Here is a 25994-nt window from a genome sequence, read left to right as displayed (position 1 = left end):
AATCTGGATAAATAATTCATAGTAACAGTATACATAATTGCCAAAAAGCAGAAACAACCCAATGTCCATCGAGAGTAAAATGATTCAGTCGTGGCGTATTCATACAATGGAATATTACACAGCAGTGAAATAAATGACCTGCTGCTACATGATGAATTCTATAAATATAACGTTGAGCAAAAGAGGCCATAATTCAAGGCGGTTACCTTTAGAGGGTAATGATTAAGAGGAGGTGTTCGCACAGAAACGAAGACCCAACACAGCCAAAAATAAATAAATAAATAAATTAAAAAAAACAAAAAACTTTAAAAAAAGAGGAGGTGTGAAGATTTCTGGGCTGCAGGCAATACTCTCTTTTTTTATATGGATGGTTTCATTAATGTATTACTCTATAAAAATTTAATTGAGGCATAACAAGATTTAGCACTTTATGTATAACTATACTATAAAATGGTTTTTTAATTATTTTAGGTTTTATAAAATTATTTTCCTCAAAAAAAGGAAAAAAACAAGAAATACTGAAGGAATAAAATGAAAGAATGAAATTATACTAATAAAGTTAACGACATCCAACACTTACCAGCCAGGGCTAAGAAAACTCTAGGCAAACATTCTTATTGAACTCTCATAAGACCCCATAGGGTGGATATTACTTGTTCCCATTTTAGGGAAGAAGCTGAGGTTCAGAGAGGTGAAATCACTTGCCAAAGTCACAGAGCAATGGCATTAGGTTTGTCTGCTTCCCTATCTTACACTGTTAACCTTTCACCACATCACCTGTCAAACGGGTTCTTTCCCAGGTCTTATAACAAGCTGCCACCTAATAGCCAAAATAATAACTATCAATTAACAAGGATTACCACCTTAAGTCCTCAAGGTAACCTAAGAAGCAATTATTATCTCCATTTCTGGGAGGAAAACTGAGGCTCAGAGAGGGTAAGCCATTGTGCCAAGGTTACAGGTAGGAAGTGATGGAGCCAAAATTCAAACCCAAGAATGTCTGACTCCAGCCTTATCATCACTCTACACTGCCCAGTAGTTACCAGGCACGGATTCTGTCCCTTCATTCATTCACTCAACGAAAATTTTTTGAGCGCCCACGCTGGGCCAGCCATGTTCTGGTCCCCAGACAGCCTCCTACTGCTCAGAGCTCACATTCCAGTGGGGGGTGACAAAGACAGTACACAAATATAGCATATGTCACGTGGCGAGACGTGCCACGAGGACCAATAAAAAAGAGTAAGTAGAGAGATGGGGGTCTGAATTACAGGCAGTTTGTCAGAGGAAAGCCTCTCTGAGGAAGTAACAGTTGAATGAATAATGATGCGATGAACGGGAGAATGCAAAATGATTCCTTTTCTGTGTCTAGGCTAGCAAAGAGGCCGACTGTGTGGGACATCTTTTACCCCTAATGCCCCTCCTTAGGAGTCAATTTGGGATATAATTCTCTTCCTCGCTCTAGCCAGAAAAGCTGAGGCTATTTTTCCTCCACTCTCTCCTAAAAGGAATGAATAAAACGGTTTGGAAAAGAATCCTTCGGGGACCTATTAATACATGGTGACTGAAGCCACAAAAAGGCACGGGAGTGGTGAGGCAGGACAGGGCAGGGCATCATTGTACGGTGACCGGCAACCTGGCACGGAACAGAGGGCAAAAAGGGGACGGCTTGGTGACTGATAAGAAGTGGGGGATGGGCCAGGGGTCCCTCAGGCCAACGCTCCCTTGCTTGGGCCCATTTCACCGAAGCTTGAGGGCGCAGAGAAGATCCCAGCGCAGGGGACGCAGCCTCCGCCGCCCTCTCCCGGCAGCTGTAGTCCCTTCACCCTTGGCCCGCTCGGCCAATACGCAGGCGTCCGCTTCACAAGACTGGGCGCGCGCCCCGGCAGCCCTACGCATGCGCGGCCTTACAGGTAACCGACTAGACCAGCGCACGCCTGGCCCCCGTGTGCGCCTGCGTCGGGGGAGGAGCTCTGAGACGCCGCGCGCGCTCTCGGTCCCACCCAGCCGCCTTTGCTTTTCCTGGCGGGGACAGCGCACGCGCGTCTCTTCAACGACCGAGGTGCCGTTTGTTTGTCGTTCGTGGCCCTCAGCTGTGTCCCTAGACTGGGACGTGGCCCCAGGTGCGCCCTGGCCGTGGCGAGGTTCCCCGGACCAGCCGAGTCAGAGCCCCTCCTGAAATCCTGGCAGAGCCCCCAAATCCTAGGGGAGAGTCCCCAATATCAGGGCCTTCCAAGGCTTGTTAAAAGTCTTTTTGAAATCCTGACTAGATCCCCTCAGAAATACTGAAAGGAAACCCCCAGGAAATCTTGTAGATGACCCCTGAAATCCTGTCAGAATCTTCTAGAAATTCTGTCAGACTTCTCCCTCAGAGCCTGCCAGAGACACCCCCCAAAACCCTGTTTCGCTCCTCCCAAATCCTATCAGAACCCTCCCCCCAAGTCCTGCCAGAGGTCCCCAGAAATCTTGTCAAACCCACCAAAAATCCTGTCAGATTCCCCTCCAAAATCCTGTTAGAGACGCCCTCCCCCGAAATCCAGAGACTCCCCAGAAATCCAGTCAGAGACCCCCTTGAAATCCAGTCAGAGACCCCCTTGAAATCCAGTCAGAGGCCCCCTTGAAATCCAGTCAGAGGCCCCCTTGAAATCCAGTCAGAGGCCCCCTTGAAATCCAGTCAGAGGCCCCCTTGAAATCCAGTCAGAGGCCCCCTTGAAATCCAGTCAGAGGCCCCCTTGAAATCCAGTCAGAGGCCCCCTTGAAATCCAGTCAGAGGCCCCCTTGAAATCCAGGCAGAGACCCTCTTGAAATCCAGTCAGAGACCCTCTTGAAATCCAGTCAGAGACCCTCTTGAAATCCAGTCAGAGACCCCCTTGAAATCCAGTCAGAGACCCCCTTGAAATCCAGGCAGAGACCCCCTTGAAATCCAGTCAGAGACCCTCTTGAAATCCAGTCAGAGACCCCCTTGAAATCCAGTCAGAGGCCCCCTTGAAATCCAGGCAGAGGCCCTCTTGAAATCCAGTCAGAGACCCTCTTGAAATCCAGTCAGAGACCCTCTTGAAATCCAGTCAGAGGCCCCCTTGAAATCCAGTCAGAGGCCCCCTTGAAATCCAGTCAGAGGCCCCCTTGAAATCCAGGCAGAGGCCCCCTTGAAATCCAGGCAGAGGCCCCCTTGAAATCCAGGCAGAGGCCCCCTTGAAATCCCCACAATGCCTGCTTGGGTGGTCCTCCTGCTAGAATCTCCCCGTCAAAGATCCCTGAGGTCCACCAGAGCCTCTGTCGGTCCCTCACCAGGAGTGTGTCCCCCAAACCCTGTCAGAGGCTCCCAGGGCCTGTCAGCACCCTCGCTCGCAGGGACCCTTCCCCACTCAGGCCCCACAGCCGTCACCCCCCTTCTGCACCCCCCAGCCTGGTCCGCACTCTGGAAGGGTCTCTCTTCAAAGACCCCTTTTTCTAGGACCTTCTAAAGCCACCAGGAAGTGCGCACTCCACAGCTGTGGACCCCGTCTGGCACCAGGGAGAGCAGGGCGTGGGGAGTACTTGGTGAGGAAAGGGGGGGCTGAGTGGGCGGGGTGAGGACAGACAGGCCCCAGGTGACCGTATGTTGACCGTGTGCCCCAGCGTGCCCAGTTCAGCCTTATGTGGGCACCATTGTCTGTTGTCATTCTTCGTAGCTCCCCTTTCACTCTTGAAAGGGTCCTGGAGTTGGGACAGTAAGTCATACGGTCAACCTGGGTATGATGGAAGCGGGACAGGGCATCGTCAGGGCACAAAGGAGGGAGTCCCTAACTGCTCTAGGGACTCAAGGAGGGCCCCGCAGAGGAGCTGGGAGCCTGGGCCTGGGAGGACCGTGGGAAGATGCTGAGTCCCTGTGGGCCGTGAGGGACCTGGAGGTCGGCCAGTGGAGAGAAAAGGGACAAGAAGAAGCCAGGAGTTGCAGGGACTGCTGTGTGCGGCACCAGCCTGAGGGGCTGGGACTTAGTCCTGGGGGCACTAGGGAGCCATGGGAGGGCTGGGAGCAGGAGAGGGGTGGGGATCAAACTCACAGGCGAAGCCAACAGGTCCAAGTACAAGCTGATAGGGCAAGAATGTCAGTAGCCCAGGGTGGTGTGGGAACCCAGGGACAGCCCCTCCTTCGGAAACGTTTTCCAGAGGAGGGGACATGGGAGCTGAGACAGGAAGGGCCAGTGAAGAGGATGTCCCAGGCAGAGACCCGGAGGTGGGAAGAACTGGCTCAGTTTGGGGAACAGCACACAGTTCAGAGTTGCTGGAGCAGCAAGTGGGATTTGGGGTAGGGGAGACAGGTGGGATCAGGCCATGCAGGGCCTTCGATATCAAGTCCAAGGTCTAGGCTTTGTCCACGGGGTGCTTGGGAGCTGTGGAAAAACATTGAGCAGGGGAGGGGCAGGTCAGCTCTGGGGCCCTGTGAGGATGGATTGGAGCGGGAGACTGGAGTCAGGAGGCTGGGTCGGAGGCTGGGTCAAGGGCCCAGGGGGAGAGGCTGAGGCCTGACCTGGGGCCATAGGGAAGGAGAGGAGGGGTCAGGGGAGAGTCACTGGGCGGGAGGGACAGGGCTGGGGAACTTGACAAACTGCAGGGAGGAGGGATGGCAGGAACGAGTGACCCTACCCCCTTTGATCTCCGCCGCCCACTCCTTGGGCCCCCCATTTTCCCAGCTCACACCTACAGTCCATAAAACAGGACTGAGTGGGAGCTGCACTGGTCCAGGCAGGGGTAGGCAAACTGGTTCTGAGAATCCAGAGCGGCCTGGGGCACAGGTGGGGCAGGGCAGGTCTCCATCCGAGGGTGGCTGGTCTGAGGAGGCCATTCCCCTGTTTGTCCTTCCAGGATCTCTTGAAGAAGCTGGTCCCTTTTCAGTTCCTCCCAGTGATGGGGGGGAGCTGTTAGCTTCGCCAGCAGCTGCAGAGCAGTGGGGGTGGCCCATGGACCTGCCAGAGAGCCAGGCGGGCAGCCCCGCTGCCGAAAGTAAGTGGCTGGGTCCCTGTTTGTCCCATGGGAGGATGAAGAGGGAGGAGTGGGTGAATGGGGCGCCAGGCTGTGACTCGGGGACTTGGGAGAGGTGGCCTGGGGTGGCTGAGCCTCCACCTCGAGGCAGGGTGGGTGGCAGAGAGGGATCCTTGATTAAGTGCCTGCTGTGTGCCCACCTGCCTGGACACCTTATCTCATTTGCTCTGGGGAGGCCAGACTGCGAGAGTAGAAGCCTCTGCATGCGCTGTGCCCCTGCCTGGAGCACCCTCTCCAGTGACCCACAGGCTACCCTCACTTCATTCAGATCTCTGCTTTCTGTAAAGCAGCTGCCCTGTCGCACTCTCTCCCCTTTCCTGCTTCACTTCTCTTCATAGCACTGACATCTATTTGTCTGTCTGTTTAGACTCTGTCTCCCCCACTAGAACATGAGCTCCACAAGGCAGCCTCGGTTTTATTCACTCTGGTATTCCCAGTCCCTAGAGCCGCGCTGGTCAACATGCGAGCCATATATGTAATTTAAAATTTTGTTAGTAACCATATTGAAAGAAAAAGAAAAAAAGAAACAGACAAAATGAATGGCAATAATAGATCTTATTTAACCCCATATATCCAAAACAGTATCCTTTCAGCGTACAACAATATAAAAATGTGTTGGAGTCATTCTCTTTTTTTCATACTAAGTCTTCAAAATCTGGTGTGTACTTTACACTAATAGAGCATCTCAATTTACACTCACCACAGTTCAGGTCTCAAGAACCACTGTGGCCAGCGGCTGCCCTGTTGGTCACGCTGCACTGGAGCAATGCCTGACATGTAATAGGAACCCAATTGCTAAGTCCTTGAGTAATTGGATGGATGCAGACCAAATGGGTGTGAAAGCGGCTTCGGGAGGAAGATGCTGGGTTGCCCTTTCTGAAACTCATCTACTAAGTGAGAGAGCCCGAGGGAGACTCCCACCCTAGAGGAGAGGCAAGACCCCTTTCTTAGAGGCTCCTAGCAGGCCTGGACTCTGGCCTCCAGATAAGAAGGTAGGAGGCAGACACCGGGGTTCGGGAAGCTAGGGCAGGCTGACCGAGGGACCAACACCTAAACATCTAAACTTCGTCTGCACCAGCAGAGGGCGTGCGGCCACCGAGGAACCCGTGGCCAAGGGCTGAGCCAGCTTTGGGAGGCTCCCGAAGGAAAGGGAGGAACACACCCAGGAGGGATGGAGACCGAGGAAGGCAGAGGGGGGAAAGAGAGAGACAGCGGAGGAGCGAGAGAGAAGGCTCAGGGAACGGAGAGTCGCTGAGTTGTGGGGAAAGAAGCACAGAGACAGGGAAGAAAATGGGAGTGGTGGACATGGAGACAGGCAGGCGGGACTCAGGGGACAGAGAGATGGGGAGGAGGATGGAGAGAAAGAGCCAGAGAGAAAAAACTAGAAAAGGGACAGGACAGAGACAGAGGTAGAGACACTGAGGAAGGAAATGAAGGAAAGAAAACAGAAGAGAAGCAGCGTGACATCTTCCTGAGGGGCCCCGGGAGGCACTGTCACATCTGCGCTGTAGATACATGCAGATCCTCAGATCCCACGACATCTGGAGCCAGCCAGTCCTGGGTGACCTCACTGGGCCTCAGGGTCCTCCTCCATAACATGGGGGCACAGTGAGAGGAGGTGTCTCCCCTAGCTATACATTCCCGCTCCCCTTCCCTAGAAGCATGAGTTCAAACCCAAGGGGACAAATTTTAGCTCACTACAAAGAACCCTTGAAGAGTCAGAGGGATGAGAAAGGGCACTCATATGTTGAACATGTGACCTTGGGCAAGTTTCTAACTTGTCTGTGCCTAAGTATCCTTATCTTTAAAGTGGGGCTAATAATAGCAGCCACCATGGTTCGTGTAAGATGCTCAGAAGGGGCCTGGCTCCTATTAAAGGCTGAATAAATGTTCAGTTTTATTATTGAGCTTCCACCATGTGCCAGGCCCTCTGCTAGGGCCTTTCCAGATTTTATCTCATCTCTTCTCCAGGAGCGAAGTAACCACCCCCCACCACCCATTTTCCGGAGGAAGAAACTGAGGCTCCAAGAGCCTGAGTCCCTTGCCCAGATTGCCCCCTGAGTCTGTCAGACCTTGCAGCCTGTGCTCGGCCCTCTGCTATACCCAGCTGTCCAGGGGCAGGGCAGGGAGCCTCGCAGGTCACTTCCAGCCCTGGGAAAGAGGCTGGGCTGGCCCAGTGGGTCCTGGGGTAGAGAATATATAGGCTCCTTCTATATCTTGGAGCATTTGTTGAGTGCCTGTTACGTGTGGGCACAGTGGATACAGCCGGGGACAAACAGACCCCAGGATATTCACATTGTGCAGAGGCAGGGGAGAGGGGGTGCTCTTCAAATACACAGACCTAGCCCTCCCAGCCCTGGGGAGGGGCGATCACTCTATCCACCCATTTTACCGGTGGGGAAACTGCGGCTCCAAAAGGAGAAAAGACTTGCCCACAGTCATGAAGCTGGACTCTGAGCTCCTAACTGCTCCCCCACCACCCACCCTGCCTGGATTGCCCCATCCCCCTTTGTTTCAGGCCCCAGGCCGTGGGCACTGATGACGCCAGCCTCAGGGATGTGGGAAGGAGAGAGACCCAGCCCCGAGGCGGGCTGGGAGACCAGAGATGCTGCCGGGAGGGATCGATCCAGGCTGCCCGCGCGGTATCGGATTGTTCCTGGCTCCTGGGCCCACCTTCACCCTCGGCTTCTCCCAGAATCCTCTCTTCTTTGCCCTCCTCCACCCTTAGCCCCCTCTGAGCCGAGCCTGGGAAGCAGGGGAAGAGAGGAGGAAAGGCTGTACTCAGAGTATTTGTTCAGTATCTGGGCTCCTGAGCCGATTGAACACAAAGGATTCAACAGCAGGGGCACTTCCTGGCCTGAAAGATGGGGCCCACATTCCCAGGTCGGGGGATGGGGGAGGTGACTCAAAGACCCTCACATTGCGGCCCCCACCCAAAGCTTCCTGCGGTTCCCCACCAGCCCAAACTCCAGGCAGCTTGAAATGAATTCCTTCCCCTCTGCAGGAGCCAGGACCTGGGGTCACCCCTCTTTGCTCTTCATCATCCCCCCTCCTCATAGGTGGGCTGGCCCTCTTGTCTCCTCAGTGTACCTCTGGGACCAGCCAGAGGAGGGGAGCCTGGGGACGGGGACGCTGCTCAGCTTAGAGGAACAAATACTCAACTCCACGTTTGAAGCTTGTGACCCCCAGAGGACAGGTCAGAGAATCAAGGAATTATAAGGGATGGAGATGGGGGGCTGGGAACTGGGGAGCCATAGCGAGAGGGATGGGCTAGGGTGAAGTGGATGATTGTGGGACGCTTCAGGAAGGAAATGGATAAGGGGATGGAGGCCTTTCAGGACAAGGACGGTGAGGGGAGGAAACTTGGGGAATGTTAACAGAAGAGGGTGGGGCTTTGGGGCCTGGGAGAGGGAGGAAGGGCAGCCACTGTGGGCCTGGTGGGGCACAGCTGGTCCTCTTCGGTCCACCTTCTGAGGTGGGGATGACTGGGCCCCATTGCCCAAGGGCCATGGTGCAGGGGTACCACCAGCCCAGCCAGTGGTCCCACTTCAAAGCCATCGCCTGTCCCCATCCCCCACCCCTCACCTGCCCCAGACTCCCTCACAGCCTGCTTTATCCCCAGGCACTGTGGCTGTGACCCATGTTCTAGCCTACCTGGAGGCTGTGACGGGACGGGGCCCCCAGGATGCACGCCTCCAAACACTGGCCTGCAGCCTAGACCCCAATGGGGAGGGCCCTCAGGCCACTGTGGACTTGGACACCTTCCTGGTCATCATGCGGGACTGGATTGCTGCCTGTCAACTGGATGGGTGGGTTGCCGCACCTCCACCCTCCCCCAGGAAACCCTTCCTAAGATCTAACCTCATACCTGCTTACTGCAGCCAGCACCCGTTGGGCACAGGGACCTGCTGTGGTTGGAAGGAAGCTGAGGAGGAGAGAAAAGTAGAGATGGGGTTGGGGGAGGGGGGGTCTGCGGACAAAGTGCCTGAGATGGGGAGGCAGAGGGAGTCTGGGGGCAGAAATAAAATGGGCTGGAAGGAGGAGAAGGGCGATGTTAAGGGGCTGACAGAGGCCTGTCCCCATCCCTCCTCCAAACCCAGTCCTTGCCCCTCCTGCTTTTCCATCTGGCCCCGGGGGCTTGCCATCTGGCCTCACCTTCCTCCCCACAGTGCTCACTCTCACCTGACCTGTCCCCTCCTCCCACCACCGGCAATCCCCCTGCCAGTGGCTGGTCAGGATTGGGCGGGTTGTTGCAGGGAGCTCTAAGCCTCATCCCTTTGATACAGGGGATTAGAGCTGGAAGAGGAGACCGCCTTTGAGGGAGCCCTGACCTCCCAGCAACTGCCATCTGGTGAGATTGTTATATATAGAATGAAGCAGGCAGGCCCAGGGTCAGACAGTGTGGGGAACTTCCCACCCAGGGGCAGAGCAGGGGATGGGGCAGGACTCCAGAGACCTTTGCTCTAAACTGGAGCTGCGAGTTTGGCTTTCTAGGCGCCTCCACGACATGACTGCCTCCCAGCTGCCCTGAGCTTTGGGGTTTGTTTGTTTTTTTTCTCACGGGTTCTTTCCAACCCCTCCTGACACAAGCCCTGTTACAGAGGCCGCTCCCACCTCTCATCATCATCTCCATCACCATCATCAAGCCGGCCCCTCTCTGTACTCTAGTCCCTGCATTCACGGTCCCTCTGGTCTTGTTGCCGGCACTGCCCCGCTCCGGCCTGGCCTCAGCTCAGGCTATTTCTCAGCCTAAACTTTCCGTGTCTTCCCTCATCCTTCACACCTGATAGGGAAGCCCTGGTGGGGAAGGCCTGGGATGCTGCAGGCTAAGGTCCCTTTCTGTCCAGCTCCCTCAGCACAGCTCTGCAGTCCTCCCCTGCAGAAATCTGATTATCTGACTCATTACCTGCCCTGCTGTTTGGTTGGCTGGTTTGCTCACCATTCTACCCCAAAGTCTTCACACATAGGAGGTGCTCCATAAAAAAGTGTTCATGTTCTATTTCTCCAGGCTTACAAAAACAAAAGTCAAAAAATATAGCTTTCTTGATATTCTCTTGAACCTCCTCCAGCCGGGCTGTGAGCAGGGAAGGGACAGGTCAGCTCCCGGGGAGGAGAGGCTGGAGGCCAGGAGTCCGGGGAGGAGGCTGTGGTGAGGATCCAGGGGGAGAAGGTGAGGCCTGAGGCAGGAGGAGTGAGGGAGCCAGGACAGCCCAGGGGCTGGGTGGGTGAGTGGGAGAACTGGGAGGACAGACAAGTTTGGGGCAGTTGAGGTGCTGCCCAGTGCTGGGCACGATGAATGTGGGGCGGTTGGGGGCTATGGGGAGATCCAGCCTGAGCTCAAGGTACCCATGAGCAAGAGGCTTTCTGGATGGTGGGTATAATTGCAGCCCCAGGAGCAGATGGGATCACCCAGAGTGAATCTGAGGATGGAGGCCAAAGGAAGACCAAGGCCGGAATCCTGGAGCAATCCATCATCTCAGGCCACCTGGGAGCCCACCACCCTCTGTCTGTCTCCCTCCAGGACGCTCAGAAGCTGAGGATCCAGCCAACCTGGAGAGCTTCGGAGGCGAAGACCCCAGGCCTGAGCTGTACCTACCCTCAGCCCCTCCCTGCCCTCCCCCTGCCCGTGCCCTCCAGCCTGCCTAGGGCCCAGGGCCTGGCCTAGGGCTTGGGGTCCTTCGGGAAGTGGGTGAGGGACACAGGCTGTGCTAATAGCTCAGGGAGAGTGGGGCAGTCTCCTATTTCTCTTTCTCTAGAAGAGCCGCATCTCCCCGCCACCTACACCTACCCCGACCTGGGGAAAGGAGGCCAGGGCTGTGGGCAGTGACCCTGGACCTTCCCTGCCCCCAGGCCCGCCACAGCCGACCTGCTGAGCAGCCTGGAGGACTTGGAGCTCAGCAACCGCCGGCTGGCCGGGGAGAACGCCAAACTGCAGCGCAGTGTGGAGACGGCTGAGGAGGGTTCCCTGCGCCTCGGGGAGGAGATTTTGGCTTTGCGCAAGCAGCTCCGCAGGTGGGCCCGGCCCCGCCCACCCTCCTGCACACCCCCGTGTCCCAACTGCCCACAGGCGCAGGCTCACTCCCACTTTCTTAGTATTTTAGGTAGAAACTGGGTCTCTGTCCCCCCACACTCAGTCTCTTTCCCTCCTTTTCTCTCTGGGTATCTGTCTGGGATTTCTCTGTTGCTCTGAGTGGATCTACATCCGTGATCTCTACATTCCTCTCTCCCATGTGGTCCACCTGCCCCCGCCCCCACTCAGTACCCAACAGGCTCTGCAGTTTGCCAAGGCCGTGGATGAGGAACTGGAGGACCTGAAGACTCTGGCCAAGAGCCTGGAGGAACAGAATCGCGGCCTTCTGGCCCAAGCCCGGCAGACGGTGGGTTTCTGGCAAGGGGCACAAAGGTGCACTCTTCTTCCTACTATCTTGGAGTCTGAGCAACAGAGACTGACTATGGAGTGGGAAAGGGCAGAGGTCACCCGGGCTTCCTCCCTCAGTCCAGGCCCTGCTTCCCAGACTTTGGGTCCGAATCTACTTGCCATCCCTCTCATGACAAAGGGGACAGCAGCAGTCATCAGGGCTCCCCAGACGCATTCCCCCGGCCCTGCTCCTCAATGACCCAGGCCCAAGTTGCGTGCCCAGGGGTGGAAAAAGGGCAATTTGGGGGCAAGGAGGTCTGAAAAGAAGGCTTTGTTCTCTCTCTGGGCTCGGTCAGGAAAAGGAGCAGCAGCAGCTGGTGGCTGAGATAGAGAGTCTGCAGGAGGAGGTGAGCTGCGGCCCAGTGCCCACCCCACCCCTTCCCCAGTCCTCAGGATCTTCCTGCCCTACCCACTGCTGCCCCAAGCACCCCCAGCCGCCTGCAGCAAACACCCTTCAGTCTGGTGAGGGAGACCTCAGAAGCCCAATAATGTGTGCATGTCCCTGAAGGTCACATGGCTGCATGTGAGGACTGCCACAGTCGGTAAGAGGGTGGGGCATGAGGTTACGCTGGTTACGCTGAGGCTGCCTACGTAAGCATGGGCCAGTCTGCCCCTCTCTGTGCCTCAGTGTCCTCACCTGCGAGAAAGGGCAAACTAATGGAATCTCCCTGGTTGGATTGTGTGAGATTTAGACAAGAGGATGCTAGGTACAAGGCAGGACGCATGGAAAGAGCTCACTAAGAGATAGCTAGTGTTGTTCATATTTTTTATAGTGGAAAGAACACAGGCCTTAAAGTCAGCCCTGATTCAAATCCCGTCTCTGGGAATTCCCTGGCGGTCCAGTGGTTAGGACTCTGAGCTTCCAGTGCAGGGGTCACGGGTTCGATCCCTGGTTGGGGAACTAAGATCCTGCATGCTGCACAGCACGGCCAAAAAAAAAAAAAAAAAAAAAATCCCATCTCTGCCACTTACACAACAGACAACCTTTAGGCATGTGACGTGCCCCTTCTGAGCCATAGTTTTATTATCTAAGAACAGGAGAGAAGGGTATCTGTTTGTTAGGATTGTTGTGGGGATTAAATGGCCACTTTTAGCCCAGAGCCTAGCACATAGCATGAAGAGGCCCAGTCCAACCTCAGGGCTGATTCAAGCCCCATTCTGAGACAGAAAACATCGTCTTAGTTAATTCTGGGTCCACCTACTCCTTTTAGGTGGAAATAAAGCCCCCACAGAAGGTGGCATCTAAGTTGCTGGAGATCCACGCAGCATCTCAGTGCTCCTCAATCAATGTCTGTTCTCTCTGCTGGTCACAAGACTGATGTTCATTGTCCCATCTGGTCCTTAGCCTTAGTCACCACTGCACGCTGGCATCCACTGGGGGGCTGACGTTGCCTTCTGGTCTCTGGATGTACTGTCCTCACTGCATCTGCTGGTGGTAGCCCTCGTCGGAACCCCACAACCCACAAATGCCACTGGGGTTCCTCCACACCCTTCTAGGGGCACAGAGGAGGTTTAGCTGCTTTCCTGTGACTTTGTGTCTATAGGGGCCTCACTGGGCCTTCTGTGCCTCAGCTCCTCACACAGCCATCTCTGTTCTATTTTTCACACACCTTGCTGCTTCACAGACTGAGCTGGGAAACACCTCTCTCAGATTCCCAGACGTTCCAGAGGTTCTGTGGTTCAACTGCATCCATCCTGTCCAGCCATCTAACCTGGGGCTTGGGACTGGCCTCAGGGCCCATTTTCACTCTGTTGTTCTCTTCTTTGACTCTCCCTGAACTCCTCCCCCAGTGCTGAGGATCTCTGCCCAGTCCAGGCAGTAATACTCATTCTGCTTGATCCTCCCAAATCTCTTTGTCCTATGTCTGTATTATGGCTTTTACACGTAAACCAAAAAATGTTCCACTATCATTCCCTGGCTCTTCCATGAAAATCCCCTCTGTTGGGGCAATGGGAATCTCGCTGCAGGATAGCTGCCATGGTGTGAAGCATGGGGTGCAGACAGGATGTGACTCTTTCTTCCAGAACATCTCTTTTATTGGGGTATAGTTGTTTTACAACGTTGTGTTGGCTTCTACTGTACAACAAAGTGCCGCGGAGTTCCCTGTGCTATACAGCAGGTTCTCACTGGTTATCTATTTTATACACATTAGTGTATATATGTCAATCCCAATCTCCCAATTCATCCCACCCCCTCCCCCAAAACATTCTCTTTTTAAGAACAAGGAGAAACTTTCCCTGAAGCCCCATGACAGGACCTCCCTCTCATATCTCATTGGCTAAAGTGACATCAATTGATTATAGCCAAACCACTCCCTGGCATGGATAACACAGCCACCGATAGGTCTGGGATACTTTCAGCTCTGAAGAAGAAAGCACCGAAGAAATGGTGGCTTCAATCTGAAGGACACTAATTAACTTAACAAGAGGTTTTGAAGGTTCTGGGCTGGTTTGGCAGCTTTTTGACTTGTTTGTCTGTCTGTGGCTTCGGGATCACAGATGGCTGCAACAGCTCCAGACCTCGCGTTCTCACTCAAAGCAGGACAAAGAGGGGCAAATGCTCCTCTCTTGGCTCTCTCTCTTCATCAGAAGGAAACATTTTTCCAGGAGCACCTCCACTCCACCCCCACACCAGCAGACCCCTCTCACAGCTCACTGGATCATGTGACAAGAGAGGCTGGGATAATATCTGACCTTCCTCAGCCTCTGGAGTGGGAGGCAAACGAGTGAGAGGGGGTGAGAATGGCTGCTGGGTTAGCTAATTAGCTGGGTGTCTGTCCTGAATCTGCTGAGATTTCCATCTTGATTCACCTCCAGAGCTGCGGCTGGGACCCACCTGCCCGCGTGGAGAGTGGACCCCCAAGGAAAGCAGGAGAGGGAATAAGCAGGGTGAATGGCAGCCGGCGGTCTCTGCCTCCTCCTGGCCCAGAAGGCCTGTGCCAGGTCAAGTGCCTTGAGCAGCGCCTGGGACATCCTAGGCGCTCGATAAACAAGCTATTCTTGGTTCCCTTCCCCCACCTTTCCCTTCTCAGCAGCTGCCTACAGACCATCTATAGATCAAGTTCTCAAGTTACAGTAGAATAATGCTGGAGTAAGGGACACTCAGCTTTCCTACAAGAACCTACAGAGCAGGGCTCAGGTTACTGCAGAAGAAGGCAGGAGCGGCTGAGTAACCAGATTCCCTGCCGAGTGGCCCAGGATCCAGCCTGTAAATCCCGACCAGGTGGACAGATGTTGACACAGCATTCCTGGCCCGTCCTTCCTCTGCCCTTCACCTGGCAGCCCAGGCCCGCTGAGCCTGAGAGGGGGAGAAGGCGGCTGATGGAGGACTTGGAGCTGAGCCAGGCTGGAGTGAAGGGGGGAGCTGGCCTTGGTATCCCCAGGGGCGCCGGGAGGAGGGGTGTGGCCAAGGGAAGTCGACTGCCTCCGTGCTCCGAAATGCTTTCCCCAGTGACTGCCTCATGTCAAAGCTCAGCGCAACTTGCTAGGTTTTTGGTGCCTGGAAGCTCTAGACTGGAATTTGGTCCGTTTTATTCTCAAGTCCCATTTTGTGGCTGGCGTGGGCTGCCCTCTCCCAGCCCCCTTGTTTTCGCAGATAACTCTCTTTACCCTTGAGGACTCAGACCCAGTACAGCCTCCTTGCAAAGCCTGGGCTCCCACAAGGCCCAGGGCCCTAGGCCCACCTCATGTATTATCATCTGCTTCTGTGTCGGTCTCCACCTCCAGTGATGAGCAACTTGAGATGAGGGATGAAGCTCGTTCCCCATTCTCATCCAGGGCTGCATCTGGCTCAGAGGAGTCTGGGAGTTAAAAGTGCAGGATTTGGAATCAGATTTGGGTTTGAGTCCACTTACTCTCCACGTGACCTTGGCCAAGTTTCTTAGCCACGCCAATCCTTAATTTCTTCTGTAAAACTGGGCATGATGACAGTGTAAAAATTAATAATTGGGACAGCCAGACTTTACATTCTTCCTGAATGGCACAGTATAACGCATATAGCAGTATCCATGAAATCTTCCTTCCAAAAATTAAACAGGAGTCTGGACAAGGCCCTGGATCTACCCATCAGTTTATAGGAAATAATGAGGGGGGAGGAGCATGGTAAACGTCCTGCACAGGGAACAAGAACACAGTAAACCAAATCCAAACGCACCAATTCTACAGGACAAATGACCTGGTTTCTTCTACAAATGAAGGACCCGAAAAAGTGCCAGGACTGGGGAGGTGGGGGATCACTGTCAGATGAAAAGAAACGGGACATTTCAACCAAAAGCCCTGGTGGACCTTGTTTGGATCCTCATTCAAAGAAACTAAGCGTGAAAAGACATTTGTGAGAAAACCGAAACCAAAAAAGAGCACTGGGTGTGCGATGATACTAAGGAATTATTATTAATTTTGTTACGAGTGATCATTGTATTGTGGTTTTACTACAGGAAAAGTCCTCAAGTAGGAAATACAAATGCTGGAGTAGTTACAGGTGAAATAATATGATGCCTGGGGTTTACTTTAAAATACTCTGGTTAAACAAAACAAACAAAATATTTGAAAATATAGAAGAAATAAACAGGGAGAATGTATATAATTATTGAAATTGGGTGATGGATAATGGGGGTTCATCATACTGGTTTTTTTGGGGAAACTGTGCCCCGCAGCTTGTGGGATCTTAGTTCCCCAACCAGGGATTGAACCCAGGCCCTCAGTAGTGAAAGTGCGGAGTCTTCACCATGGACTGCCAGGGAATTCCTATCTTTATCTTTAAAATAGGGCATAAGAAATAAGCTAACACTGGCAAGGTGCTCAGTAACTATTAGCAATAATTATTAGCTCATTTAATCCTCACAGCCACCCCATGCATCCTATCTTATCTCCATTTTTGCAGCTCTATTTTGATGTTTCATCTGCAAATCAAAGCTGAGATCCCATAGGATGGTTGGAAGGATTAAATGGGCTAAAAGATAGACAGTGCTGAGCATGAGGCCCGATGCACATCAAGTGCTCAGCAAATGTCAGCTATGAATATTAACATGGCCATTTGCTGAAGTGAATGTGACCAGGGTCCCTTCTTTCAGAACGGGAAGCTGCTGGCCGAGCGGGATGGAGTGAAGAGGAGGAGTGAGGAGCTGGCCACGGAGAAAGATGCTTTGAAGGTGCCACCCCTCCCTAGCACCTTGACAACTTCCTACCACCCCGAGGCCATTTTTACAATCACCAGTTTCAGCCCCTGTGGTCTGGTGAGATCAGGGACTTCAATCAAGCCTTCAGGTTCCCAGGGGCAGTGGGCAACTCAGCTGAAACCCCCCTCGGTGTAGCTGATGTCCAAAGACATGAAGGGAGGTTGAGGAGAGGGGCTCGGGAGAGTGGGCGGGCCAGACAGATGGACGGGCGACTTCCTTGGCAGCGGCAGCTCTACGAGTGTGAACGCCTCATTTGCCAGCGAGACGCCATCCTCTCCGAGGTGAGGGGGCTGGGTGGAAACATTTGCCTTCTGTGTGTCTCCTGCCCCGAGTCTGCAAAGGGAAGTCCTGCTTGGCTCTAATCCTTGGATAATTAGCCAGGAGAGATCAGAGTGGTTCCCGGGAAACTGGTGCTCTCCCTCAGGCCCTAGCTCTTCCCCCAAGCCCACCCCGGCTGTCCCCCCAACACCCAGCCTCAGCGTCTTCGGGGGGCTGGGCCCAGACTCAGTCAGCTTTGGGCTTTCCCAGCGTACTCGCCACGCGGAGAGTCTGGCCAAGACCTTGGAGGAGTACAGAACCACAACCCAGGTAACCCACTGGCCTGGCCCCACTCTCCCCACTTCTCTGTTGCCATCTCTGGGATTTGCTGCCTCCTTCTGTCTCTGTTGATCTTTTTCCAAGTCTCCACGTCTTGTTTCTCCCATCGCTACTGTTTGACTGTGTGTCTCTCTCCCTCTCTGTCTCTCTCTGCCTTTTCACTTTTCCTCTGTTCCTTCCTTTCTCTCTTTCTCTCTCTCTCTCTGTATCTCCATCTCCTATCCACGTTCCTTTTTTTTTTTTTTAATATTTACTTATTTATTTACTTGACTATGTCGGGTCTTAGTTGCAGCACACGGGCTCTTTGTTGTGGTGCACGGGCTTCTCTAGTTGCGGCGTGCCGGCTTCTCTCTAGTTGTGGTGCATGGGCTCCAGAGTGCACAGGCTCAGTAGCTGTGGCACACGGGTTTAGTTGCCCCGTGGCAGGTGGGATCTTAGTTCCCCAACGAGGGATCGAACCCACGTCCCCTGCATTGGAAGGCAGATTCTTAACCAATGTACCACCAGGGAAATCCCTCCCATCCACTTTGATTCTCTGTGGGTGACTTCTCACCACATCTCCCCTCCTCCTATTTCTGTATCTCTGCCGGGCTTGTTTAGATTCTTGTCTCTGCCTCTCTCTGGGTCTAGTCCCTCTGTCTCCTGAGGCGACTCCTCTCTCTGTCCCTTGTCTTCAGAGTCTCTTGCACCCCGTGTGTCTCTTGCCTCTCTGTGAATCTGTTTCTGTGTCTCTCGTTTTTCCATGTGTTTCCATCTCTGCCTTCCTTTTCTTAATTTTCCTGACTGATAGGTTACCTCCTGGGTTCCTGTTGCTCTTTGCCTCTCTTTGGCTTCCTAAGTTTCTGTCACTGTTTCTTCCCCTTCTCCCTCACTGTTTCTTCCCCTTCTCCCTTGGCAATACGTGTCTGGAGGAGCCCAAAGAAGTCACAGGAGTGGAACTGACCTTGGAAGAGGAGCCCAGGCATGGGGGGTGGGGAAAAATGGAGACCCAGGGGTCCCCCATTCCTTCCTTTGCAGGAACTGAGGCTGGAAATCTCACACCTGGAGGAGCAGCTGAGTCAGACCCATGAGGGGCTGGATGAGTGAGTGGAATGGCGGGGGTGGAGGAGGCAGGAGGGGAGCCCCAGGACAGGGACCCCTGGCCTCCAGCCCCAAGGTGGGCAGGGCAGCAACCCCAGCGTAGGCTGACTGACAGGTGGTGGGCAGGCATGGAGGCAGCCTTCCCCGTCCTGACTGTGTGGACAGGCTACCCGAAGGGGCTCAGGTGAGGAGAGTGGACTGGACCAAGCTGCCACCAGCATCGCTGGGTGTGGAGATCCAGGCCATTCGGCAGGTGGGCCTGACACCCCCAGAACACCCTAGCCCACCACCAGCGGCAACTCTGACCCAGCCCTCTCGCCCCACCCCGGTTCCCCCAGGACCATCTCGGTCCTTAACTTCATCCCTAACCCAGTCCTTGGTCTGGGCACCAAATCCCTCCCGGGTGCTGCCCCCACTGACTCCCCAGCCCAGCCTCACACCACCTCCCTTCCACCTCCCATCCTCACGCCTCAGCCCATCTCCATCCCACCCCTGACCTGTCTTCTGCCTTAATGTGACTCTCCCTGGCCTCAGAAACAACTTCTTCTCTCCCAGAAACAAGAAGTGGCAGCCGCCGATCTCTCCAACCCTTTGTGTGGCGTGTGGCAGTGGGAGGAGGTCATCAATGAGACCAATGAGGAAGCTGAGTTTCCACCTGAAGCCCCAACTGGGGGGCAGGTGAGCACAGGAGGGACTCTGAGACCACCGGATCCAGGGGCCGGGAGAGGGGCCTGGGACACCGTGTGCCTTCACTGTTCCCCATCTCATAGACAGATGTTGACTGAGGGCCTGCTGGGTGTTGGCCAAGGAGCCCCTGGCCAGACAGGACACCACCTCTGCCCTCTAGGGACTGGCCTGCTGGTGTGGGAGACAAAAGTGGACAAAGCAACACGCAAACTGCATGGTGGTGGTGGTTGTCCTTATTTCAAATACACTGTCAGGAATCTCCTTAGTTTAAATGGTGCTACAGCGGGAAGGGAGTAAGTGAATTGTTCTTCCTGACACCATAAAGGTACATTAAGCATTTACCTTTTGAATATGTCACCTTTAAGAAAAACTTAACAAGCCCGCTGTGTAATCTTGAATTCAACAATAGCCATTGTTTTATGACTTCCGTAATTACCTGAACAATATTTCAAACGTTGTTTGAAACAATGAAGACAACTCATCTTCAGTGTTCACAGCTGAAAAGTGAGATTTTAAGCTGTTAGTGCCAGAAGAATTCCTTTTTTTTAAGGAAATATTGCTAACAGCTCTGTAAACAACGCTGTATTGTCTTGAAAATTATACTGCTTCAAAGCTGTTCATCATCCTTAAAGGACAAACTCGTTTCTCTGTTCACTTTTTCCCTGAGTTGAGAGAAGCTTCTGTTTCTCTTTGACACCAGCGCTCCTGTTGGATTCCTCGCTGACCTCTCCCACTGCCTCTGCGAGGTTTAGGCACCCTCATCCCTCATCCTGTTACTCATGGGAAACTGAGGCTCAGAGGGAGGTCACACAGTTTGTGGGGGGCAGAGCCGCGCTCCTCGGGGGACGTGTGAATTAGAGCGAGCTTCTGCTGAGAGCGGTCCGTTGCCTCCTGGAGGGGAAGACTGACCCGGGCCTCCGGGTGCTGCCTGCGCTGGCTCCTGGGAACACAGAGCAGAATCATTCAGGGCCTGGATCCTCTAGCGCTCAAGGCCTGGTAGAGATCATGCCATCAGGCCATCCCAGTGCAGGATGATGCATGTGCTAGAGGTGGCGGCGGGCCCTGTGGGAGCCTAGAGAAGAGAGTTTCCATGTCGGGTAGGCGACTGAAGGAGATATCACAGGGAAACTGACACGAGTTTATTTTGAAGAAAGAAAGAGAGAAGTTAAGTGGTGTGAGAAAGGAGAGGTCTTCCAGGCAGTGGGAATAGTAAATGCAAGGATGTGGGAGCGTGAAACCCCATAACATGTTTGGGGAGCAGAGGGCAGTTGGGGGTGACTAGTGAGAGATGAGGTCTGGCTGGATAATGAAAGGAATTCCCTGTCAATGAAGCTGAGAGGTTGTGCTTTTCTCCATCAAGCCACAGGAAGGCTGAGGGTAGGGAGGGGCAGGTCAGCTCTGGATGTAGAAAGACCCCTCTGGGGCCACACGGGGACTGACTGGAGGCTGATAGCCTGGGAGGCCAGGGAGGAGGCTGGGGCAGTGGTCCAGAGGTAGAGGGTGAAGGTTGAGCCAGACCAGGGCCTTGGGATGGAGAAAAAGGGACAGGCAGAGAGAATTGGGGCAGGGAGACAGAGCTGCCGACCCGCTGACAGCGGGGTTGAGGGCGCTGGATTCCGGGAAGGGAGTAGACAAAAAGACGTTGAACTTAGCTTGCAACCCTCTGAGGTAAACACCCTGAGGGATAGGGGGGTGCTTCTCGGGGGCAGTGGTGCACAAGGCTGGAGCTCAGGAATGTATTTAGAAAAGTGTCGAGTTGGTGGTTGAGACCACAGGCAAGGATGGATGTCTCCAGAGAAAATGGAGGGGGACCTGGGTCCCCAAGACTGGGAACTTGGGAGGAGAAGGGTGTAGGAAGGGAAACGCTGAGCCTCTTCGGGTCCCAGATGAGTGTGAGAGGCTTGTAGGAGTGTGAGAGGTGCAGGGGGACCTGAACTCCTGGGTCCTGAAGGAGAAAGGGGCTCGGTGGAACAACTGTCCTGTTTCTGGCTTCTGCTCCTGGAGGGATGACAGAGCCATCCTCAAGGGGGGCCCAAGAGGAGGGCGGGTCTTAGAAGCAGGTGGTGAATTCTTGGCAGGTGTTGCAGCCTGGGAGACCTAAGCTTTCCTTTCCCACAGAGAAACTTCCAGGGAGAGCCTGCGTACGCTCATGAAGGAAGGAAGGAGCGATCAATGTGGTAAGAAGATTGGTCCTCCCTGAGCCATCCCTCTGCCTCGAGGTGATGCCAACTCTCAGACAGCTAGAGTATAAGGCCTGGAAGAGCCCTGAGGGAGTGCATCACTCATTCCCTCGTTCATTCATGCTGAGGCCACCCTGGGCCTGTGGACCAGGATGAGTGAGACCCAGCCCTGCCCTCAGACCCTGATAGTTCCAGGAGGACATCCAGCACCCAGCCCCACCTGGGGGGAAATACTTTTGGAGGAGGCCCTGCCTGGGGTCCTTTAGGAGAGGTATTCGTATAGGAGGCCCTTAGACAAGAAGACAGTTGTCAGGCAGATGGGACAGCTCAGTCACTAAGTCACTGTCACTGAACACACCTCTCCCAAGGCCTCCAGGGAGCTCTGGGATGAATGAGACCCCGACTGTGCCCCAGGAGAGCAGCCAGACAGTTGGGAGATCACCAGGGGCTCTGGAATCAGACAGCCTGGGTTCAAATCCCAGCTCGGTTACTTTGTGATGGGGTGGAGTGAGCCCCTGCCCTGTGATTGTTACCGACTGTTACGAGGCTCATGTGCAGCCTCCGAGGATAGAGGAAGCACTAGATGTCTGGGCCCACCCTCCTCCATGGGGCCTCTGCCTTCCTGTGGTGCCTCTCTCTCCCCCCTCCCCTCTTGCAGGCTCCCGGCTGCGGCAACTAATGAGGCTGCCTGCCACGGTCTCTAATTGGACTTGTCTGGGAAAGCTGAGATTGGGCAGGATGGGGGCCCTGGAGCTGTGACCTCCCCCTGCGTCACCAGGGAATGGAAGAGGGGGTTGAGCAGCAGCGGAGACAAGGGCTGGCGTAGGGGCTGGACTTCCGAGTTTCCGGGGTGGGGGGTGGTGCGGTGGGCAGGGGCAGTATGATCCACAGATTGGGAAGCTGGGAGTGAGGGAAGTGGTGACTCCTCTGACCCCTAGACGTGACCAGGGGTGAGAGCTTGGACCTTGAGAGAGGGGCTGGGGGTCCCTGAATAGAAGTCCCAGAGGATCAGACAGCTGTTTGTCTGACTGGGGCAGAGGCTGGGGCCCACGAGCCTGGATTGGATGGGAGTTGAGGAAACAGCTGTATCCTGAGGGTGTTGGGCCTGAAGCTGGTAGCTAAGGCTGGAAGGTTGGATCCCTGATCCCCAGCGAAGGTGGTGGCAGGTGGTGTGGACCTCTGGGTCTCCAAGCGACGTCAGGGCTGGCCAGCTTGAGGCCTGAGCCCCCAGAGAGGCATTTCAGGGGCTCAGACAGCTGTGACCGTAGGAGGCGCAGAGGCTGGAGCTTGCACACTTAAGAGAAATGATTTGGGATGGGGGCAGGGCCCACACAGTTGGGTTCTGGAGTCAGGGGAGTCTGAGCTGGAGTCCCAGTTCTCAAAGAAGACCCAGTGAGACTGAGACTGACTGAAAATGGCGCAACCCACCAGGCAGGAAGCTGGACCAGGGAGTGGGGTCCCGGAGAGATCTGAGTGTCTGGTGTTTTGGGTGCGAGAGAACCAGAAGCCTCTGATCGGCTGGGGGATCAGCTGGGAAAGTAGCAGCTGAGAAAGCCAATGAGGTGGAGAGGCCCCCGACCCTGTAGGAGTCACATACTCTGGAGAATTTGGTGAAAAATTCCCCTGAAAAAATACAGATGCTGAGACCTACTCGCAACAGTTTGCTTGTGGGGCTCCAGGATATCCTCCAGGTCTCTCCAGGGTGCCCATCCATGTTAAGAGCCCTCCTTTAAAGGTTCTGCCACACAGCGGGCGAATGGGAACCAGGCAGGGGAGACAGATGCTTGCAGCAACTTTCTTGTCGCCCCAGGTTGCCCAGAAGAGAGAAAGAAGAGGAAGCAGAGATCCGGGTCACGGTAGGCAGTCCCCAGCACCATCCACTGCAGGCCCTCAGATGAGGCTGCTGTAGTCACAGCTCCTCCCCAGCCCCTGCCCACACCCCCAAGCAGACAGAAAAATAGTTTGGCCAAGAGATAACAATGCCCTCGCTGCAGCTAATGAGAGCAGACGGTACTGTAGAGGGAGGCTGCAGGCCAGTGGGCGGCCAGAATGTTCCCAGGGGACCCCCCAAGCACACGTACAGGGCTGCAGCTGCTACACCACAGACGTGGCTACACCCCCGGGTTGCAAACATGCACACGCACAAGCGCCCACACTCTCAGGAAGGGCCGGACCCTCCCCGGCCAGCCCCAGAACTCCCTGTCACAGCTGCCCTGCCTGGTACCACCCACACCAGCTCCTTTGCTCCTCAAAGTGGCAGGTGACAATCCTGATTCTTAGGCAAGGGAAGAGAGGGAAGGAAATTTGGCGAGGTCAGAAGCCTGCAGTCCTCAGATAAGAACCGTGAGCCCCAAAGGTGTGCCAGCCTCCGTTCCAGGCACCTGGGACCCTTCAGGGTCCACACCGTCCAACATGGTCTCTCCAAGCAGCCTGACCCCAAGCCCACTTCTTTCCCACCACACCACGCTCCCTTCCATGGAGACTGGGGCCTCACCTCAGTTTCCTCGCGGCTAGTGTGACAACGATCTTTACCCAGCTCTCAGGGTGAGGATAAGTGTTAAGGATCAGGTTGTAAAGTGCCTGGCACAGAGCAGACACACAGGAGGTGACAGTGGTGAAGATAGTGGCTGGGGTTGGTGTTCCTGGAACTCTTTATTTATTATTGTATTGTTATTACCATATCATCATCTACAGAGCAAAGGCATGGGTGGGAAAGCCTGAGATCTGCAGAGGGGACGCCCTTTCAGAAAGACACGGGGGATGAGGTGGGAAAGTGAGTCAGGAGGAATATTTGGGGCTTTAATCTTAAAGCGCCTGCTGGGCCTGGCGCAAGGCAGGAAGATGGACCCAAAGAGTATCCACGGTGGACTAGGCCCAGCCAAGGGCTGGGCTCCTCAAGAAGATGGGGTCTCTGCCCTCAGGGAGCCTGGATACTTCCAGAATCAGACGGAAGATGGAAATAATAATGTTGAGTAGCTCACGCAGTTATTGCGCGCTCACTGTCTGCCAGGCACTGTTCTGAGCCCGCCTCCTGATTTTTTGGTTTTTGCCCACATTCACTCATTCAGTCTCCACTTCAGCCCTGTGCGCTGGGTGCCGTCATCATCCCCGTCCAGCACGTGGAGAAAGTGGGGCCTGGAGAGATGGGGTGACGTGCCAAGGGACACATAGCAGGAAACTGGCAGAGCTGGGAGCCCAACGCAGCAGTGTGTCTCCGGGAGGCTCACGCACTGAACCACTGTGTCCCATCCCCTTCCGTGTTGTCGCTTGTGTCCAGCGGGCTGAACCGAGCACCGCTCCCCATCCAGGACCCGGTGTCTCAAGTTTGTCTCCTTTGTCCTTCCAGGTGGATCTCCCCATCCCTCTGGGAGACTCACACCCTGGAGACATCCCAGGAAGCCCTCCCGAGAGGTAGCGGGACCCAAGGGCCTGGGGGGCGGACTTGGGGGCAGAGAAAAAGTCCAGCACTATCGCCCTGCCTTCCTTTCCCCCCAGCAGGCCCTCAGAGCCGGAGCTGCAGCAAGCCCTGGTGCCGGTGGTGAAGGAGCTGGTCCCAGTCAGGAGGCCAGTCTGGGGCCACCTCTGCCTGCGCCCCCTGCACCCCCAGCAGCTCAGGTGCACCCCAAGGCGCCTCCAGAGGGAGGGTGATGGTCAGACATCAGGGCACTGCCGGGATACCCTGGGCTCCCCTGGGCCCCCCAAGCACTGTGCTGCCTCCCCACAGAGTCACTCGGCACCCGCTGATCCCGGCGCCGGTCCTGGGCCTGCTGCTGCTGCTGCTGCTGCTGCTGCTGCTCTCGGTCCGGCTGCTGGGCCAGTCCCCGCCCCCCACCTGGCCCCACCTCCAGCTCTGCTACCTCCAGCCGCCTCCGGTGTGAGGCACGCTTCCCGCCGCCTCAGAGCGGCGTCTGGTTCAGTGACTTACCTGGGGCTCTTTTTACTGTTAATCCCGTGGGTGTGCCACTGTGATTCGGGATTATCCCACTGCCGGGACCCCGGATACAGTGCTCCAGGGTCCACAGCCCTGTATTGGGTTTTTATGTGAAGTCTCTTGGTTTTTTAACATTGGCAACTACATTTCTTAACAATAGCAAAACACAGCCAATAATGGATTAAGCACTAGGGGTTATATTTCCCTCACAAAACAAGTCTGGAGGAGGGCAGTTGAGGACCCACAGCTCAGTCTCCATAGCACCAGGACCAGCGTGCTGTGATTCTCTGTGACTCTCTTGGCCCTTCCCCTGTGCTCAGGAGATGGCAGGTGGTGTAGCTTCATACATTATATCTGCAGGGAGAAGGGGACACATCTCTTCCTTTTTATAAAGAAAAGCAATAGCCTTCCCAAAGCCAGCAGCAGACTCTGTCTCGTCGGCCAGAACTGTTTGGCATGACCACCCCTAGGTGCAAGGGCAACTCGGAGAGCAAGCATCTCTCCTGGCAGAAAGAGGGAGAACAAGATGTGGGCCAGGCACACACATAGATGTCACCAACGGCCAGCAGGAAAGGGTGTGCCATTTGTTCATTCAGCAAACACTTAGTGATCATCTATTTGCCATGGCTAGACCTTAGAAGACAGAAAAATAGACCCTCCAATGCCAGGCTGAGGAGCACTGATTTTTCTTCTGAGGCTGATGGGAGTTTGGGGGACATTTAATTACTTGTTTTTGGTTATTTACTTTGTAATTGAGGTATAACTTACATACAATGATAAATGGACAAATCTCAAGTATCAGCTAGATAAATTATTGCACATGTAAACATCCATGAAACCAAATCCCAGGTCAAGATATAGAACAGTTTCAGCACTGCAGAGGCTTCCTTGGGAGAGCTTTGAGCAAG

The 25994-nt window shown here is 54.6% G+C and overlaps 1 protein-coding gene and 1 long non-coding RNA gene across 10 annotated transcripts in view; one reads left to right on the top strand and one right to left on the bottom strand.

The window, feature by feature from the left end:
• LOC309648015 overlaps positions 1 to 25994 on the bottom strand; it is a 114461-nt gene that overhangs the window by 1436 nt on the left and 87031 nt on the right. The gene's annotated exons all lie outside the window — the stretch shown is intronic.
• Positions 1967 to 25994, top strand: KASH5 (KASH domain containing 5). 9 transcript variants are annotated; one of them, XM_082437167.1, is made up of 20 exons: positions 1967 to 2120; positions 4843 to 4980; positions 8105 to 8215; positions 8642 to 8828; positions 9306 to 9370; positions 10541 to 10607; positions 10870 to 11031; positions 11279 to 11396; positions 11734 to 11784; positions 16507 to 16584; positions 16836 to 16892; positions 17140 to 17199; positions 18226 to 18290; positions 18454 to 18541; positions 18844 to 18966; positions 21094 to 21152; positions 22966 to 23011; positions 24502 to 24566; positions 24651 to 24770; positions 24880 to 25118. In XM_082437167.1, exons 2-20 carry the CDS (start codon positions 4938 to 4940, stop codon positions 25031 to 25033), a joined length of 1719 nt encoding a protein of 572 aa, XP_082293293.1. In that variant the 5' UTR covers positions 1967 to 2120; positions 4843 to 4937; the 3' UTR covers positions 25034 to 25118. The 9 variants fall into 9 exon arrangements, with proteins under 9 accessions (XP_082293293.1, XP_082293288.1, XP_082293290.1 ...); XM_082437162.1 differs by having other exon boundaries at positions 1967 to 2059; positions 16507 to 16668; positions 24651 to 25994; XM_082437164.1 differs by having other exon boundaries at positions 24651 to 25994.

Source organism: Balaenoptera physalus (assembly GCF_965194825.1).
Source record: "Balaenoptera physalus genome assembly, chromosome: 19".
Classification (NCBI taxonomy): domain Eukaryota; kingdom Metazoa; phylum Chordata; class Mammalia; order Artiodactyla; family Balaenopteridae; genus Balaenoptera; species Balaenoptera physalus.
The sequence above is the reverse complement of the archived record's forward strand: the minus strand, read 5'-3'. Positions and strand labels throughout refer to the sequence as shown.

What these genes read in the sequence shown, in the direction of transcription:
- KASH5 (XM_082437159.1), top strand. Translation starts at nt 8,002, where the DNA reads ATGAATTCCTTCCCCTCTGCAGGAGCCAGGACCTGGGGTCACCCCTCT. An exon ending in ACCCATGAGGGGCTGGATGA is followed by an intron (nt 18,291 to 18,453) that starts GTGAGTGGAATG and finishes CTGTGTGGACAG; the next exon opens with GCTACCCGAAGGGGCTCAGG. An exon ending in AAGCCCCAACTGGGGGGCAG is followed by an intron (nt 18,967 to 21,093) that starts GTGAGCACAGGA and finishes CCTTTCCCACAG; the next exon opens with AGAAACTTCCAGGGAGAGCC.